The following is a 19,419-nucleotide window of genomic DNA, read 5'->3' as shown; positions in this document are numbered from 1 at the left end:
AGGCACTCCTCTGCCTAGAGACGCGTCTCGTAGCCCGGCACACCGAAGGCTTCGCTCCGGTCTTTCATGCTCTTCCTCAAGGACACTGCTCGCATCGACCAGAGACTTCACAGACAAACCACCCTGCCGCCTAGCTGTGGGCGGGGCCGGAGCCCCAAACACGCCCAGGCTGGCAGCCTGCAACAGACCCACAACTTACCACGTACCACGGCGCAGGAGGACGGCCTTCAAAATACGACGAGAAAAGAGGAAGACGAACCCTCGCACATACTGTATCTCTAGAACTTTCTACTTTTCACTCTCAGATATTTAAGATAATTAAGATAAGTCCCCGACGGTTGCCTTTTCATGTGGGGGAAAGGGAACGCGCCCCACACCCCTGCGGCCCCTGTGTCTGCGGGGCCCCCCCTTTACCCTCCAGCATACCCCACCCGCAGATTAGCGCACCGCAAATAGTGAAACCTGTACGTGTATCTTTGTGGTACTGTAGTATTATAAATATGTATATCCTAACTGGTGACTATCATGTATAAAGAGTATAAGAACCCTGTGTCAAGTCTGATTTGTTTGGCCGCCCCTCAGAGCTGGGGAGATGCGAGCTAAAGCCGCCGGCGGAGCCTGTGTGCACATGTGCGTTCAGACCCCCTTAGCCCCAGCCTCACGGGCCCTGTGTGGGTGTGCCAGGAGGTATAATCGCAGGCGCAAGCCTGCACCTGTCACGGCCTGGCAGCAAACCAAGGGCATTTAATTAAACAGGCTGCCTTTTAATCGAGCCGCCACTCCCCGCGCACGGCGAGAAGGAGCTCTGTCAGTAAGCAATCGGCACAGACAGAACAATAAATAAGTACATCAGAGCGGAAACACGCAAATCGCAGCGGAGGTTGCCAGTCTCGTCACGGCGGCGGTAATGATGGCGCTGTCCTAAGATCACCTGAGGTGTGTCGTTTTTGAAAAGGGCATGAGACAGCTGGGAAGACGAGCGCTTATGTTTCTGTCTTTATTCCGTAAAAGGTAATAAGTACAGGTGGTGACGGGGGCGTGCAGGTGGAGCATGTGGCAGCAGGCTACACCTCCACTGCGCTACTGGAGATGTTTTTGAAGTCTGCACACGGAGTCCATACAGGATCCATGCAGTTGTGCGGACTCGCTAACTATATTGCTTGTTTCAAGGCACAAATACACACGCAAAAACTAAATATAAACAATCCTTAAAATAAGGGTGACATGTTTCTCGGTGCCTGTGTATCTTTTGGCGGGTCCTGCTGGTCCGTTAACAAACGGGACTGGTGAAGGTGAGCAAGCGGGCGCTTGGCTGAGAGGGGAGGATTTATTCACACCCAGTGGAGCATCGTGATCGTAAAATGGTGGGCAGTTTGATGGAATGGAGGGAGAAGATTTAGTGCTTCACTTTCGCTTTAGGCTGAATACTAAATAGTGCCCTTAAAGGCCTCACTAGTGACTCACACACACACACACACACACAGCCTCAGATGAAGGCTAGAGGGTGCAGTTAGCTACACCTATTCTAAGGCCAAAATGTTACACTGGTAAAAGGTCTGTAAGAAGCAGGGGGCGAAGTTGGGCTGGGATCATCTGTAGCTCCAACACACCGGTGGTTCATTATCTAAGGATCGATTTGTTGATTTTAGTGAGGCCCGCTGCATGAAGTCAATAGGAGAGGCACACTGTGCTGACGGATAAACGCATGCAGAGACAGGTGGACGATCGGCACACTGGTCCTAGGCCATGGACACTTAACTAGGACACAACAGCTGGTGTTTGGGAAAAGAAGCAAAACAACACGAATAGCTGGCCGCAACGGTGACGGACAGGCCTTCCCTCCTCACAACCGCCCGCCGCGCGCGAGCGCGCACGTATGTGTGGAGGAGGCCAATGAGCCGGCAGTAGCACTCAGCGTTGGAGGACGAGAGAAGGATGTGATGTGGGAGGAGATAATGCCAACCCTTACTCATCCACAACCAGACCACTGAGCCCAATATGCTCGCGTCCCACCCACACCCTCCGGCGCAGTCACCGCACGCCTGGGCCACACACGAGGGCACACTGCTACAGGACTAAGCGGAAGGAGAACAAACTAAATGCACAAGCCTTGTAAAAGATTTTAAAAAATTGAGAAACAGCCATACATAAGAAAGATGAAACTTTGCTCAAACGATTTTATTCGTGTATTACATAAACTTACTGTATACATGACCATCCAATAGCTTTTGTTGGTAGGAATGACATGGGACTGCAGATACAAGACATCAACAGCTGGTGCATCTCTGGGATAGCGAGGACTACTGCCCTGTTGTGAAGCTTAGCAGTGACTTACAAAAAAAAAAAACAAAAAAAAACCCTGAATGTTGTAGCAATGCAAAAGGATCCCACTTGATTTGGATCACCCTCCAGACAGCCTGCACAGGAGCAGTGTCAGGGTCATCGCCTGGGATAGAGCAAGGGGTTGGGGGTGAGGATCACTGGTAGAATGTGTAGAATGGGATCATTTTGGTCACTGTAAAAGACTTTAAAACATCTGCAAAAACATGTGCAGAGGACATTCTTCTAAAAAAATGGTTACCCAGACCTATAACCAAGCGTCTGCACAATACTAAAACAGCACAGGGCTATTTAAAAGGTCCTGTTAGCTGAGGGTCCCTCGGGCCACGGGTGCTCTTCAGCTCCACCCACTCACAGGCGAGCTCCGTCCATGGAGAAAGCATGTGACCCTCGCGAGCCTGCAGGACACAGCACAGCCCAAGACCAGAACGAGCAGGATACGTCCAAGGCATCGCATGCACAGCACAAACAGCGAATGAACAGCCAGAGATCAGCAGCACTCCGCAGCTGTCGGGGGGGGGGGGGGGGGGGGGGGGGGGGGTTCAGGGACAGTCGAATGCACTCAGAGTCTGAACATCCCAGCTACTCAGTTTCCAACAGAATGCATTTAAAAATAGGGCCACTTCTGGCTCATTCCAGATCACAATCAGGGCTGGGTGGAGCAGCATGAAAAACAGGACCGCGGGAAGCTCACCTGAGCGACACACAAATGCTCTGAGCCACCTGAGACGCGGGGGGGGTTCTAGAGGGAACATATTTATTATGACAAGTTCAAACAAGTCCACAAACATTCGAACAGTACACAAACGGAACTGAACACACAGAAAAAGTAAAATTATATTAAATAAAAGCTGAACGTGGGAACGTGAAATGAACGTGGGAACGTGAAATGTAAGACATTTTGAGCCGGCAAGCTGTGCAGCGGTGGAGCAGACTCTTCTTTGCCGCGGTGCGTGGCAGCATTAGAACCGCTTTCTACACCTGCCCGGCGGTCGAGCCCCTCCGTTTAGAAGCAGCAGCTCCACCATCTGCAGAAGGGTCTGCATTTCCCCCAGATGTCGTTCAGAAGGCCAGAGCGAACCACCCTGGCTACTGCTCAGAAGTGTCAGCAGAGACCAAATTATAAGTTTTTTTATATATATATATATATATATATATATATATATATATATATATATATATATACATATATATATATATATATATATATATATATATATATATATTTTTTTTTTATCCCAATATACAGATGTCAGAAAAAAAAATTAGGTTTACATAAGCATGGTTACAGGACAAGCAGCATCCTTCACATTCGTCCACGGATTGTGCCTCGACAACTCAAAAAAAAACCGTCTTTGTTAATTCATCACTGCCAGTGTGATACTAGTACTGCTAGTGATGGTGACCAGAACCAGACGAGACACACTGAGGCTCCAGGAGAGCTCAGAACCAGACGAGACACACAGAGGGTCTGTGAGATCTCCCCCAGATCTCTCGCACTTTCAAACACATTGAGCAGCAAATCAAATACAAAAACCAAAACAACAAAAAGATAAGTCATGATTACATCCATCAGATAAAGTGATGCCATATAACGCATGTGCCCATATAATTACTCATGACCAGTGTTCCCGGAGACAAACAATAGCATACAGGAACACACACATTTATAACCCTGATCACGTGATGGAGTGCTCGGCACGTTTAGAGAATGCCTCAACCCTCTGGGAGTTAGCAAACAAAAGTGCTTAGCTCTCCTTTAATACCTTAAAGTTAGCTGGGTAAAACACTGGAACTGAATGTAGAGGAGTTTAAACCACACACACACACACACACACACACACACACACACACACACACACACACACACACACGTGCACCACTTGATATCGGCTCATCACCTCTCCGTGCCATCTCCCGTCATGAAGCTCAGATCATCTACCATCAGCTGCTCTCCTAAACAAAAACAAACAGAAATATATACACACAGTAAAGCTAACAGGCCATGTGGGGAAAAATCACTCAGAACTCAGCCTTACTTGAACAATAAAGGCAATGTGACATTAACATAGAATAATTAAATGAAGTTAACTGTATGCCTGAGTGTTTATTTTAATTAGAAATTATTTGCATAAAATAAAATGTAATGAAGTACCAGGGGATCATTTTCAAGTTCAAGTACCGATTAAATACTAGTGAGGCTAACAGTGCAGAACTGTTCCACAGGGACGTTATGCCACAGAGCCGAGCTGTTGACTAGGCCCAAGTTTCACTTCAGTGGAGATTCAGTTTCCATATTATCCACAGTGTCTCTGGTAGTGACAAAATCACAGACCACGTAGGCGTACCCTTTAAGACCAAACCTAATTTTTACATTAATACCTTTACGGTCTAACCACACTGGCATGTACCCACAACTGCTCTCATACCCAGAGGCAGACTTAGGTGAAAGTCAGCGGTTGGCCCCACCCCTCAATCAAAGTTCAAAGTTTATTTGTCACATACATAGTCATACATGGTATAACTGGCAGTGAAATGCTTTTTGTAACTGCTCTGTCCGAGCCGAGGAGATACAGGGAAATGGATGCAGCTTGGTGAATAAATAAATATGTGTTATGATGGATAATCACTAGTGTTCACCAGCTTCTGCTGGTGTGTATCTGACTGTCAGGGACTTCTATACAAATGACGGGTCACTCTTTTAATTGAATGATGGGAGTATTGCAGAGCAGAGTGGATTATGTTTGTGGGGGTGTTAAGACACCTTCTAAAGGGCCTGTGTGGTATTATTATATCGTAATACTATCCGTACGATTCCTATTTACTAATATATTTCAAGAGCCTGGTCGTAACCTCTAGCCATGCGCAAATACCATCCCTGGTCACCACTGCTACCCAACTAAGGGAAGGTGACAGCCTTCACGATGGCCTTACGTTGTGCAGTTCCTTGTCTACTGATGACCCAGGCACATTTAAAAGAAGAGTAAAACCCATCTGTGTCCAGCAGCTTTATGTCACTGTAGCATGTCATTTTCTGCTCTTTTATAATTATTAGAAACAGAATAAAATGCAGTGAAATAAACATTTTAAAACTCTAAAATTTGAAGAATATGATAAAAGGCCCTTTTTAAACTTTGTTTTTAAGTGGTATATAAATGATGCTTATTATTATAATAATTACTTAAATGAGGCATTTGTGAGGGAGCCTTTACCCCTCTGCACAGCACTCGGCAATGTCTGTAAACGGCCTTTGTTGTAAAACACTGCGTAAGGATAATATGGAAAAAGACCCAGAGAGACCCTACCCTGATGGCTCATTAGGGCTGCACTTAGTGAACATATTTCTCTGCAGCCCTTGTTGAGTTCATCATTTAATCCTTCATAGGCACCCAGGGGACAGAGGGCAGCTCAGTTAGGCTTGCTAGGTACTGATGGTGAAACATCCGCAATCTAAAATCTACAGAGAATCAAAAAGTGCTGTCAGCAAGCGTGTTTGGGGGAATGCCGGGATGTGAAAGGCAGCGTGTGGGAATGCCGGGATGTGTAAGGCAGCGTGTGGGAATGCCGGGATGTGTAAGGCAGCGTGTGGGAATGCCGGGATGTGTAAGGCAGCGTGTGGGAATGCCGGGATGTGTAAGGCAGCGTGTGGGAATGCCGGGATGGTAAGGCAGCATGTGGGAATGCTGGGATCATGCAGTGTGAAGGAATGGGAGAGGGGGTCTAACCAGGGCAGGGCAGAGAGTGGGTGTCGTACTCGTGGTCCACAGCATTCAGAGGCACTGCCTCACTCTCGTTCTCAATGTCACACTCCACCTCACTGTCACTGCTCACTGCTACCAAGTGAGGAGGCTGCTTCTGACACAGTAGCCCTGGAAGGCACACACACACACACACACACACACACACACGACAGATTAATGTCAGGCAGGTGTGAGTGACTATAAAGTTGTATTAAAATAAATAAATAAATAAATAAAAGGCTTACGACTGAACATTTACAAAGCAATGAACCACTTCCTGAGAGCTCTGCGAGGTGAGAGTGGTGTGTGACTGCGCGCGAGTGTCACCTTCATCAGGCCGGGAGGAGGAACAGGAGGGCTCGCTACTGCTGAGCGTCAGCAGTGATTGGCGGATTTCGCTGGAGTCATCATGCTCAATGTCTAAAGAGCTGTCCGTCAAAAGCCCCGCACTGAGACACAGAGGACAAGTATGCCAGTGTGTGTGTGTGCACACGCGCGCACGCGTGTATGTGGTTCTTTCATCCGCCTGCCCCCGTCCCACTAGTGTCTTTGTGCTGTCTGTGGGCAACAGTGAAAGGAGAGCTGTGCCAATCAGATCTCGAAGCCTTACCCAACAGAGGGCGTCCTGCGGCGTTTAGCGCCTGGAGGGGGTGCTCCGTTCAGAGCGGGGAGGCTGAAGGCGTCGCTGGCCGGGGCCCCGTACGCAGGCTCGTCCGCTCTGGGGCCGGAGGCTTTGTCTGAGGAGCAGGGGCTGCTGGAAGATGGCTTGATTGGGGCCTTCGGGGGGCCTGTCGCACAACACAGCAGAGAAGAGCTACTCTCTCCTCCCAGAATGCACCCATACCAGCCACAGAAGCCACCAGCACAGGCAGAGCCAATCAACCATCAGCAGAAAAGACCCACATCAATAAACTTTCCAGCACTACATTACATTTTTTATTATTATTATTATTATTATTATTAATAATAATAATAATAATAATAATAATAATAATAATAATAATATCATCATCATCATCATCTACTTCTAGAACTGATTTTGAGACAATACATGGACTAATCCACTGCATTTAGTACATAAATGTATAGAAGTCCTTTAGAGTGCTCTAAGACGTAGGGGCCGGGGCCACTCTGGGATCAGACCGTCATACCGTCTGCAGGAGACGCCCCCTCTCTAGGGCAGATGGGAGGCTCCATAGACACGTCTCCTCCTGCCCCTCTCAGCTCCTTCTCACCAGCCTCCCCGGTCCTGCGTAGGGCCATGCCTCCCATTGCCCCGCCCACCTCCTGCTTAGGGGAGCCTGCCTTCTTCCCTCCTGACATGGTCACCACACACACACACATACACACACACACACACAAAAACAACCATCTGAAGATACATGACTTGATATGAGCCCGAGATGCTCACATGCACTACTTACACACACTCCATACTTGCACACAGGTTCACTCTCTCCCACACACACTCTCATATACACTCACTCACCATACTTATACACACTCTCTCACTCCATCACATATATGCTTGCTTAAACTTACTACAAAACACACACAGACACAAACAAACAAACACGCACTTGCACACACGTCCACGACAAAAGCCGAGGCAGCATGCGAGGTGTGTGTGGGTATGTGTGTGTGGTGTGAGTGCGTGTACCCTGGCGTGTGTGTCGTGAGGCTCCGTGGGTTTTGAAGAGCAGGTCCAGCTCTCTGGCCTTGCGTGCACCTGCTGGCTGGGGCTCCGCGCAGAGGCCAGGCTCCAGTGCTGAGCTCAAGGGCGCTCCTCGCTGCTCGCACGCACCGCGCGCTTCCAGCTGCCCCTTCACGTCCGACATCTTGCTGCGCACCTCCGCCATCTGCGCCTTGAGGCGGCTGAGCACACCCGAGTCCGGCGCAGTGCGGCGCACAGCCTGTGGGCGGCGTTCTCGCTCCTTCCGCGAGGGTAGGGCAGCTGCTGCTGGGGGGGGGGGTAAGGGGTCAGTGAGGGTCAGAACCCATGGCTGCAACCTACAGCCTCTACAAGGCCTGTACGGCATGTACGTGACCGAAGGTCGCGTAAAAATCACCCAATGGCGGCGTCATTCTCATCCTAATCACTACCCCTTTTTTAATCTAGGTCCTGTTGCAATGGTTACAAACACTGCAAATCCTAGCACATTTGACAACTCGACTTCCACTATAGCCTCACTGGGATTACAGGCAGGTGTGGAGAGTCTAGGAAAAAAGATGTTAATTTAAGATGTGTTCCGTTAAGATGCGTTCGTTTAAAGCCGGCCTCTGTGTCTGTGTGTCGGTGTTGCGGTTGGCCCTTGCTGGGTCTGGCCTGTACTGCTGGCTTAACAGGAGTGTCAGGAGCTGGGGGGTGTACGTTGGCTGTGGAGCAGAGACGCGGGTGGCCGGGGCTGGACGCCCCACAGCGCCTCCATGTGGCTGCGATCCTTAAGGTCCAGCAGTTGGATGAGGATGACTGGGTCAATCTCCAGCAGGCTGGCAGATCCTGGCCCCGCCCCTCGCCTCAAGCCCCGCACGCCTGCACTCGAGCCTCCTGGCCGGAAAAGGGCAGACCATGAACTTGATGTAACCAAAGTGACAACATAAAAACAACTGTGTGTGTGTGTGTGTGTGTGTGTGGGGTGTTTGGGTGGGTTCATCACCTGCAGCCCCGATGATGTCATCCTGTAGCTCCCCCTCCTCCAGATCCACGCTCCCCCCATACTCCACATCATTCTCTCCAGACCTAGGCAGGAGGAAACACACACAAACACACACACAAAAGAAATCCAGTCTGTGTGAATCTAGAATACACAACAAATGTGCTTTGATGTACATGGGGACAACAGAAGAATTAAATGGAGGTGGTGTATGTGTGTGTGTGTGTGTGTGTGTGTGTGTGTGTGAGAGACCCCAGCACTTCTCTCCCTCTGCACTGCTCCGTTTTTGGGCCGTGTGAAGCAGTGGGGCAGGGCCCTTCACACACCTCCTCGCCACCAGAACCCGCCAGGCCAGAGCAAACCCTTCCTTCCCCCCCCACACACCCACACCGCGCCAGGACGAGGACCTGACGGGTGCTGGTGGGGCATCACCCAGCACGATGATACGGTGGTGCATCATATTTCAACCCATGTGGAAATCACCTAAACACAGCGAGCACTGGCCAGAGAGAAGGGGAAGGGTTCAGCAGCAAACCGAGAATCAGGGCCATGTCACAGAGTGCGAGAATGTGTGTGGGTGATGGAGAGAGTTCATGTGAGCGTGACTCTGTGTGTGTGTGTGTGTGTGTGTGTGTCTAGGCATTTCTAAACAGGAGGCAGCAGCTCTGATGACTCACACATTTCATCTGGTTTGAGAGCTCAGTGTGTGTGTGTGTGTGTGTGTGTGTGTGAGAGATCAGTACCAACACTACATGTGAGGCTCTGACACTTCACTACAAATGCTCCAACACTATACCACAAACCCACCCACCCACCCACACACCTGGTAGCCCCGTGCTTAAAAAATGAGCGTTGTGCTTTCATAAGACAGGATGAAGAGGGATCTAGCGGCTTGCGCTAGCTGTTGCAGGTAGAGATGGGAAGGGGCTTGAGAAGACTACAGCCAAAGAGCACGCGGGCAGCACGGCTCCTTACGCAACGTCCCCCTACTGCTGTTAGTCAGTGCCGGGAGACACGAGTCCCCGGCGCACGTGCGGAAAGCCTCCCATCCCCGTGAAAGGTTAGGCTCATGGGAGAGAACTAAAACACAGTTTAGACAAAACCTCATCAGAACGCCGCCGCCTGTGAGTGTTACGAGTCAGTCATTGTGTAAATAGCTGAGCCTCCCCCGGACACGAACGGACACTTTATTTAGCGCAGAACCTCTGAGAGGGTCAGTTCTTCTTCACACGCCCTGTTCTGGGCTCGCTTGGGGTGTCTGTGTGTGTGTGTGTGTGTGTGTGTGTACGTGTGTGTGTACCAAAAGTTTAAAATGGGATCCAAATATTAGTGTAATAGCTCTGCTATTAGATCCAATTCACATAATACATCAAACATCACCTAAAACATGTCTTCGGGTCTAAACATGGTTTAGTTTTGCACTGGCGCTGTGTGGCTGACGTAGCTAACAGGGTAGGAAGTGTCGGCATCCCAGTATGCGCTGCATGCTGACATTACACCACTGTCCCCAAACCACTAACTTCACCTCCATTTTCTTATGTGGTTTCTGACACTGTGCGACGTTAGCAAACACGGTTAGCTGCAAAAATTGACCACCAGAGGGGTGCTACACCACGGGGGACAGACACGCAACATCTTTTCTTTTTTAGAGGGAACGCGTACACGTAGACGTGCCGGCCTCTCGGGCCCCTCGGGTCATTAAGGAGTGCGGGTGAGCCTGGGGAAACGCAAGGGCCTTCCACATGGGGGGGGGGGGGGGGAGACACCCCACAACCCTCACACTGGCTGCAGGCACGCGGAGCACCAGGCTCATGGCTCTGTACGGGAGGGCAGGAAGATGGTGGGCAGGAAGATGGTGGGCGTGCGCAACATGCTACCCACATGGTCTCCTCGTCAATGTCGTTTTCCTCCGTGTTGCTGGTTGCTGTGGAGCTCCCTGACGAGCTGGTGCCGTCCAGCGGATTCACGTCCTCGTCTCCGGTCAGACAGTCCACCTCCAGATCACCGTCGGACAACTCCTGAGGGTACCACACCCGCAAGGAGACACACACACAAAACACATGGGACTGACTGGCTTTGTCTGTCGACGACAACTCAGAAGCGGAACAAACACTCATTTTTAGAGGTGTTTTTAAACACTCCCACTCGAGTGCCTGCCTCTCAGGCTGACGCGCTGCTTGTCGTAGCCCTTACGTTGGAGTCATCGTGCTGCGTCTTTTCTTCCTCCTGCTCCTCCTCCTCGGTTCCCGTGGCGGGCGCCTGGCGGCCCTCGTCTGCGCCGGCTCTCTTGTCCAGCCGTGAGTCGCGACCGGAGGCGGAGTTGGTGGGCGGGCACAGGCAGCCGTCTGGGGGGGAGGCGCTCCGTGATTTCTGCCGGCGGAACAGCTCTATGGCCAGCCTCTGCAGGACGGAGAACAGGTGGGGTCAGATGGTTGCCAAATTCACGAGGTTCAGAAGATGCTCTGATCTAGAGCAGTTACGTATACGTCAGCGTGACAGCAGGAATGCCCTGGGAACTGAATCCATGACCTTGGTGTTACCAGGACACCGCTCTACCTGCACCGTCTCGTGGGACCTACAGGACTGACCGATATAGGGGCAGGGACATTGGGGCTGGGGCTCAGCGAGTGGGCAGGGCTCGCTGAGAGGGTGGGGCCTGCACCCACCTCTTTGAGGTTGTTGATCTGCTGAATGTAGCTGTTCTGGGCTGCCTCCAGCTGGGAGATGTACCAGTACTGATCGCGACACTTCTGGAAGAAGGTGGGAGAGCGTACCTGATACCTAGGAGCACAGGAGCACGGCGTTTATGCCCAGGACACGGCTTTAAGGACAAGGCCGAGATCAAAGTCGCTCTGAGCCCCGCCAAACCTGAGGATGAGGGTGTCTGTCTGCATGTTGAGATAGCCCTCGCTGGCCAGGAGGTCCAGACGGAAGAAGCGGTTGTATCCCCAGCATTCACCCACCTCGAAGTCTGAGGCGAACTCGCGGATGATGTTTTTGGAGGGATCGCTGGAGGCCTGGTGCACCATCTCCACCCGATATTCGTACCTGCGGGAGAGCCTGCCGTTAAGACCGGAACCGCGCAAAGCCAGCAGACGGGCGACATCGTGGCTGAAGCCACTGGGGGAGGGTGGGGGCGAGGCCTACTTGGACGTCTCGGGGAGGCCGGCCGACAGCTCCAGAAAGACGGAGAGGTAGTTTCCACGAACCACGCCGTTCCCGTCCTAGAAACAGAGAGGGTAGGGGCAGCAGGTCAATCTTCTCCCGCTGCCTCCCCACAGCTCTACACGGGGGAGCTCTACGCAGGGGGGGGGGGGGGGGCGCTTACCGGATAAACCTTCAGCCTCCAGCAGAGCCCCGACACCTGGAGCGGAGGGCTGTACACAGGATCTGCTCTCTGCCTCAATGTACTGCGCACGCGCACACACACACACACACACACACACACACACACAATCACTGTATACAGAGCTAAAAGACAAACCTTTAAAAAAAATCTGAAAGATTAGATAAATGTAGAGAAGTCCTACCTGAAATTTGCCAGGACAAAGGTGCTCGAGTCATAAGCAGGAACCAGTTCACTGAGGGACAGAGAGATGGAGAGCAACACCTGGGTCAGTTCCTCCAAGATCCACCTGCTCGTGCCACACTCAGCTTTTAGTATACGGGCGTCCACTTCAGACAGTAGCCACACTCACTGGCCACTGAACCAGGTACGGCCGCCTCGTGGGGGTGTTTTGTGAGTGCACAATCACACACTACTGCATCTGTTGCTATTCACTATTGGTCAGTCACCTTTACCCCATTTATTTCTGGGTAGTTTCTGACAACGGGGCTACCGGTCAATGGGTAATATTTGGGTTATGAATGGCAGCGGTTACGTTGGCACATGGTGGACCTGGAACGCAGAGACCAAGTGTATAAACGCTGTGTGGTGACTGTATTACATAAGCGTGTAAGGGCTGTGTGATGAGCTTTTCACAAGTGTATAGATGCTGTGTGAGGAGTCCGCTATATAAAGCATATAAAGGCGGGTCGGGAAGGGTTAGTGAGACCCACGAGGCTGTCCCAGCTAGCGTTTCCATAAATTAACACCCTTAACTTAAAGGAGGTGTTGACTCGCAGTTCCACGGCCAACTCGAGCCCGTGCCCAACACCACGCAGCCCCATGTGATGGGAAGTACGTGGCTGCACGCCCATGTGTAAAGGGGTCGATTGTCCTTTGCTTGACACCACCGACACGAACAGTTCTGGACAGGGACTGGACAGTTGCCAAGCAGCACAAACATTTTCCTGCACACTGGCTCGCCAGTTTTTACAGGCGGGCTATTTTGTGTTTCGTACGTCTCGTATCTATTGTGCAGCCAGTGAAAAAGAGTGTGCTGACAGTTGTTTTGGTGGCATGTGTGATTCTGCTACGTCAACCAACCGTGTGTGTTACAATCTAAGACAGATGACGATCATTAATGTAATTAAGAGTTGATGGAGCACACCTGTAAAGAGGAGTGATGCGCGTAGACTTCAAAGCCCCATTGTTGTTATGCTCTAGAACTTGAAATGTTTCTTGTCAAATCAAATTACTGGATCAGAACTAACTGTTGCGTAACGGACGGTTGCGCAATACAGGCCGTGTGGCGTTAACGCACCACTCCTCTAGCAGGGCTCACAGTGGGGCTGTCGGGGGCAGGGCGAGGCAACTACCTGGTGAAATCAGGTGGGACGGGGGTGGTGACGAAGGACTGCATGGGCTTCCTATGGACCTGCTGGAACATGAGCAGGATCTCTGGGCTTTTACAGATCAGCTCACTCTTGCTGCAGGACCGCAGCTACGCACGCACGCAAACACAGAGATACATACGTTAAATACACTCAACACATCCCTTACCAAAAACAGGGGAGCACTGCACAGTTGCCCCACACGTTGCATCACAGGTCATTCACAACGTACTTAAAAGGATGGCGGGGTGCAGGGAGCTGGGGGGGGGGGGGGGGGGTTTGGGGGTCTTCTGGATTGGAGTTTAATGTCTCCCTCACCTGATGCTCCACTTCCTGCAGTAGAGACTCCAGCAGCTCTGTCTCCTGAGTCAGCGAGGTCTTCTGGCCTGGTGGACAGAGGGTTCTGCATGAGTACAGGTGTCAGGTGTTGTAAACTGCGGGCGGGTGAAAGAGGGGACGCTGGAGGTACCCATGAGGGTGATGAGCTTGTTTTTGAGTTGGTTATCCAGCCGTGCGATCATCATCTCCACGGCGTTCCGGATCTCGCGCACACGCTCATCCTTCGCCCCGCGCACTGCCTCCACATTCTTCTCCTGGAGACCACACACAAAACCGACGCAAAACCCACACACATACATATGTGTATACACACACACACATACACAGCTGTTCAATACAACCAGTTCAGACTCGTCATAGCCTTAAATTAAATATTAACAGAGGACAAAATCCATGGCACTGAAAGATGTCAATATCCTGCTGGAGACTGGTGAGGTTTGGGGAACTCTTCTGCCCCCTGGTGGAAGGTTTTTGCTTCCCTGCTGCAGATAAACTGCTCCCACTGCAGACTTGCTCGCCTTCAACCTTCAAGAGGTAGGAAAAGGGGACCAGGACGTTGCAAAACCCGACAGCATGTAGCACTGCTGAGCTGTGCTGCCATGCTCATCACGGCTCCACATAACACTTCTCGCTCCCTAACTGGACCTGCTTTGAGAGTGATCTGTGCTGACGTGCACTGTGATCACGCAGAGCCTCCTGCCTTTGGAGCTGACGAGGCAGTCTGCGGGGCAAGTGGGATCGGGCGCAGGGAACATGTGCCGTGAGAAAGGAGCGACCTACCACTTCCTGCACGAGGCTGATGAGCTCCATCAGCCGGCGGCGGAGTTTGGCCACCTCCTCGTTCACCTTGGTGACGTGCTGCTCGTAGATCTCAGCCAGGGGCTTAAACGTGTGGCCTCCATGCTGAGAGGAGACAGCACCGTTTAAACACGGTTGGCACAGCATAGTAACAAACACGGACGAGGGCAGGCTCACTCACCATACCCCCCCACAGAGCGCACTGATGACAGATGCACTTCTTACAGGTCCAGCAGAACACACTGAGCTTCTCGTGGTGGTTTTCACATCTGTAAGAAAAGCACATGTGGATTCGACCTTTGAGTCCTTTTTGGAAAAGTTAGATGTGTAGTGTAGAGTGGAGCAGGGGCAGGGTCATATAAGTATAATGTGAAGGTGTAAAGGGGCGGGGTCGGGTGAGCGTAGTGTGAAGGTGTAAAGGGGCGGGGTCGGGTGAGCGTAGTGTGAAGGTGTAAAGGGGCGGGGTCGGGTGAGCGTAGTGTGAAGGTGTAAAGGGGCGGGGTCGGGTGAGCGTAGTGTGAAGGTGTAAAGGGGCGGGGTCGGGTGAGCGTAGTGTGAAGGTGTAAAGGGGCGGGGTCGGGTGAGCGTAGTGTGAAGGTGTAAAGGGGCGGGGTCGGGTGAGCGTAGTGTGAAGGTGTAAAGGGGCGGGGTCGGGTGAGCGTAGTGTGAAGGTGTAAAGGGGCGGGGTCGGGTGAGCGTAGTGTGAAGGTGTAAAGGGGCGGGGTCGGGTGAGCGTAGTGTGAAGGTGTAAAGGGGCGGGGTCGGGTGAGCGTAGTGTGAAGGTGTAAAGGGGCGGGGTCAGCTCACTTGTCCTTGTCATTCTCTTCATGCTTGGAGAGGTTACAGAGCTGCAGAGTGTCCAGCTGCTGAGTCACCTCCTCTGCCCAGCGGCAGTTCACCAGCTCCCTCAGCTGCAGGGGAGCCCTGGAGACACCACACACCCACGCACCCACACACACACCCACACCCACGCACACGCACACAGACACCCACACACCATCATGCCACCAGAGAGAAAATAGCACAGCCCGGATGAGCCCTGTGCTTGGAAATACATCATCTGTGTTAAACAGCGAACACCACATCATAGGTCCTGGTTTATATGGGGACTTTATTACTGTGTGTGCATGCATTTTTGGTGGGTGTGGGTGTTTATCCAGGGTTAGTCCGAGGCTTCCCTCTTCCCGGTGACTAAAACTTCTTCAAATGAGACTCCAGTGACGCAACTAATCAATGCATCTCCAAAATGAACTCTGAGCACAATGCTGGGGGGAAAATAAAATCAATGCTCAAAACCCTGGATTCTCTCCAAAGCTGAAGTCCTACAGGCCCCTTTGCAAGTCGTCATAACAACCAAACTTCAGAGCGGTCTATCTAAAGGAAAACGTACCGGCAGTGCGGACACTGGGCTCTCTGTTCCGTCAGCCATCGCTGCAGAAAACACAAAGAGAAGTTAGTGCTTTTAGATTGCAAAAGCTTGACTCATCTATCTGAGCTTCTGTGAAATGAACAACAAAATGAATGTTTCTTGTGTGGAGTATGCAAGCAAACACTGCTGATACTTTGTGTAATTAGGGCTTGTAATGTACTACAATTTATAGCATCTTTACAGTCTTATATATACATAGACAAGATATTACTGGAGGAAAGCGATGAACCTGAATATTAAACCTGTAGTTTATTCTTAGCCCTGGTTGTCTTAGCGTTCACACTGACTTATTTACCACTGAACAAAAAGTCATATGGACATGTCACATCCTGATTAATGTATATTTTACTACAATAATGCCAACCGAACTAGAACAAGAACAATAAACTAGAACAATGCTCACAGGGCTAAATGCACTTGTGGGGTGTGTGTATGTGAGTATTTATCCCTGTTAAACACTCAGGAAGAGCTGGCAGAATGCATTAAGGAAGAACAGTGTGAGGAATTCCTCTGCTGCAGGAAGTGCATTTGGGATGCTTTGGCATTTTTGTCCATTTGTTCCCAGTATATTACAGATGCGCTCCTTTGACCAACGTCCATACTACTTTCATACATCAAATGAAATGCACCAGAATTTGGAGTGAACCAATACTGACCTGCTCAGGGGGTCTCACACCACTTGTCTGGTACGCACCAGAGTTCAAAAGTGAGCGTTCCCACTTGCTCTAATGAGCCATGCTAACAGAGTGAATCACAACCGGACTGGGTTTAACTGAACACAGCCTAAGCCCCTAAAGCCGTCCTCTTCACCCTGAGTGCATGTGCATGTGTGTGTACTGGAGTACGGAGAGGCCAAGCACAGCACAGTTAAGGGCTTTCTGTGTTGCAACAAACCTCCAAGACTTTGCTAATTAGTTGGTGGAACGTTGCCAGCCATGCTGAATATTTACAAGTTCAAATAAAAACACAAAAGATAGTGTGCGTATGCGTGTGCATGTGTGCTTACCCGTATACAGCTGAAACAGCAGAGCTTGGAGCAGTGAGGGCACAGACGAGCATCCCGCAGCTTCTCCATACAAATGAAGCAGCGAAACACTTCTGCTATACTCTAGACAGGAGGGAGAGAGTGCGAGCTCAGTACAAACACACACGCCCGAGTAACACACTCTCACCAGATTGAGTAATGAGTAACATTCACATCAGAGATGCTCCATACAAACACACACAAAGCAGAGTAACAGACTTACCAGCAATGTAATGGTTGCAAGCTCAGTTCAACTTTGCTTTTTTTATATAAACAGGACTGATTTTAATTACCTTAGGGACTTCCTTTCCACAAGTTTTTAATCCATGAAATGTCTACGAAATCGGAAACACTGACCTTTTATTCTTTTAATAATACTTTTATTATGATGCCAGTGATGATTTTGCTAATTGGATCACATTTTGTGCCAAAATGTGTGAGTTACATTTGTAATGTTCATGCAAACTCAGGAATTGTAGTTGAGTTTGCACCAGTAGATAACCCTTTTTGCTGTAATGCTGTGCATTAAACATGTAATGCATAACCACAGAGAGGACTAAAGATCACAGCTTGCCACTGTCAGGGTAATGTGACAATGTATTTGTGTCTCTGGGGCTGCATTCGAGTAAAAAGCCAAACAAAACGCTACTGCCAACAAAGATGTACATTTGGAAGCGTATTTCTATAGAAATATTCATGTATTTTTAACGTCATTAAGCACGTGGTTATTGGAAAACTAAGAATGCCAAAATAATACTTAATCATATTTATTTAATCACGTTTGTGGTTGCTGTTCTGTGTGTTTTCTTTGCATTTTATGTGCCTTGTATTCTAGTACTTTAATTCTTCTGTGTTATATTTGTTTTGTTGGTATGAGAAGCATGTATTTGTATTTTTAACCTCAATCTGCTCATGGACTATAGATGAAAATGTGGCCAAATATGGCACATTTACATTATGACATAATGATGTTGATTCATGTGCTAAATAAAATAAAATAAAGCAGAAATCAAGGTAAACCATTAAAAGTTAATTCAGCATACCTCGACACTCTGCTCGTCCATGTCAGCCAGTGTAAAGGTTTGAAAGGAGAACTGCGATCGCTGTGAATCATATGAAGAAGAAAACCTTCATGTCACAAAAAGCATTTCTGTTCCGCCACCAGTGCAGAAAAGCGTGGATCCATTTTGATATGGCCAGCTAGATAATCACCAATATGGAAAATATGCCAACTACTCTGCTAGATCTACTTGTAACAATTTATTTTTGTGAAATTGTATTTGGCTGAGATGCGATAAACGATAAATGCGATAAAGCCAGAGATGCGATAAGCGACAAATGGCCCGAGGCCCTGAGATCCGTTTAGCAGGCAGGTGTCCGTTTGGCTGAGCTTTACAACGTGAGGAGGCCATCTAGCCAACGGTGAAGATGCACAGGTTTGTGAAGACCGTTAGGGACAACCGTAAATAAAACCCCATTCATAAAATTGAGAGTAAAACGTAAAAAGACGACTTCAAATTAACTTAAAGACAAAGTAAGCGTTCAGCAAGATGGGTAAATTCGGAAGACATCTCAACAGCTAGATAGCTCGATATTACTTCAGGGAGGGTTAGCTAGCTAGGTAGCGTTAGCTAGCTGACCAGTGGAGCAAAGCTCCTAGCTAGCCACCTACCAGTCAGCCAAATAGCTAACAGACATTTTAAAGTATGCGGGTCGAAGTAAATAAGACATATTTCTAGCTATGTATTTACCCGCAAAGCTGACTAGAACCGTGTCAAAGGCAGAGACCCTGCAGGTTTGCTAGCTAGCTAGCTTGCGTGCTAATATGGTGTTGATGCTGGCCGGCGAACTCAAGGCTTCAAAACGCAAACGGGTAACTCGTGGGCTGACACAGGTGAAACTTTACCTCCAAATGTCGCTTTCACCGCGCACCGTGTTGCAGTAATTGTCTACATCACAAACATCACTGCTGTATTCGGGTAATAGTCGACAGTGGGCTCGCTATTTTAGCTAACCTACACACCACACATACACAAACATCCAGCGCGACACTCGCTTGTCAGGGTCCGTCACCATAGGAGACCGTTTCACACCGACCAATGGCGAGCGTTTGTCAGGGTCCGTCACCATAGGAGACCGTTTCACACCGACCAATGGCGAGCGTGTCTGGACGAGGGGTGGGGTTTGGTTACGTTAGCACACGCCCATGTCCCCAAACCCGCACCGGTGGAACACAACGAGCGGGTGAAGTGTCTAAAAAGTGGGACATGCCCTTAGCAGTAATATGTGCTTCCAGAAGGTGGAGCACGGGGTCCAAATGGAAGGCTACAGTGGAGGTTATGCATGGGGGAAAATAGACTGTAAATGACCAATTTACAT

General features: G+C 49.9%; 1 protein-coding gene across 2 annotated transcripts; it reads right to left on the bottom strand.

Annotated features, from left to right (window-relative positions):
• Positions 1-2,148: 2,148 nt before the first annotated feature.
• Positions 2,149-19,096, bottom strand: trim37 (tripartite motif containing 37). 2 transcript variants are annotated; one of them, XM_035535308.1, is made up of 26 exons: positions 18,947-19,096; positions 18,084-18,143; positions 17,023-17,124; positions 15,978-16,018; positions 15,395-15,511; positions 14,769-14,856; positions 14,570-14,692; positions 13,920-14,043; positions 13,769-13,836; positions 13,436-13,560; positions 12,265-12,315; positions 12,063-12,144; positions 11,882-11,958; positions 11,603-11,782; positions 11,401-11,515; positions 10,928-11,134; positions 10,616-10,752; positions 8,738-8,820; positions 8,452-8,628; positions 7,741-8,037; positions 7,232-7,396; positions 6,691-6,868; positions 6,408-6,529; positions 6,066-6,209; positions 4,242-4,296; positions 2,149-2,446 (listed from the first exon to the last, which is right to left on the bottom strand). In XM_035535308.1, the coding sequence occupies exons 2-26, from the start codon at positions 18,102-18,104 to the stop codon at positions 2,440-2,442; spliced, it is 2,886 nt and encodes a 961-aa protein (XP_035391201.1). In that variant the 5' UTR covers positions 18,105-18,143; positions 18,947-19,096; the 3' UTR covers positions 2,149-2,439. The 2 variants fall into 2 exon arrangements, with proteins under 2 accessions (XP_035391201.1, XP_035391200.1); XM_035535307.1 differs by lacking the exon at positions 2,149-2,446 and adding an exon at positions 2,867-3,432.
• Between the last annotated feature and the right edge of the window lie 323 nt (positions 19,097-19,419).

This window comes from Electrophorus electricus, chromosome 17, assembly GCF_013358815.1.
Source record: "Electrophorus electricus isolate fEleEle1 chromosome 17, fEleEle1.pri, whole genome shotgun sequence".
Taxonomy (NCBI): domain Eukaryota; kingdom Metazoa; phylum Chordata; class Actinopteri; order Gymnotiformes; family Gymnotidae; genus Electrophorus; species Electrophorus electricus.
The sequence above is the reverse complement of the archived record's forward strand: the minus strand, read 5'-3'. Positions and strand labels throughout refer to the sequence as shown.

Bases quoted from the DNA above. Each gene is read 5' to 3' on its own strand.
- trim37 (XM_035535307.1), bottom strand. From the start codon at position 18,104: ATGGACGAGCAGAGTGTCGAG. The intron at 12,145-12,264 runs GTAGGACTTCTC...GCGCGTGCGCAG, and splicing joins TTTGTCCTGGCAAATTTCAG to TACATTGAGGCAGAGAGCAG. The intron at 10,753-10,927 runs GTAAGGGCTACG...TGGTACCCTCAG, and splicing joins CGCAGCACGATGACTCCAAC to GAGTTGTCCGACGGTGATCT.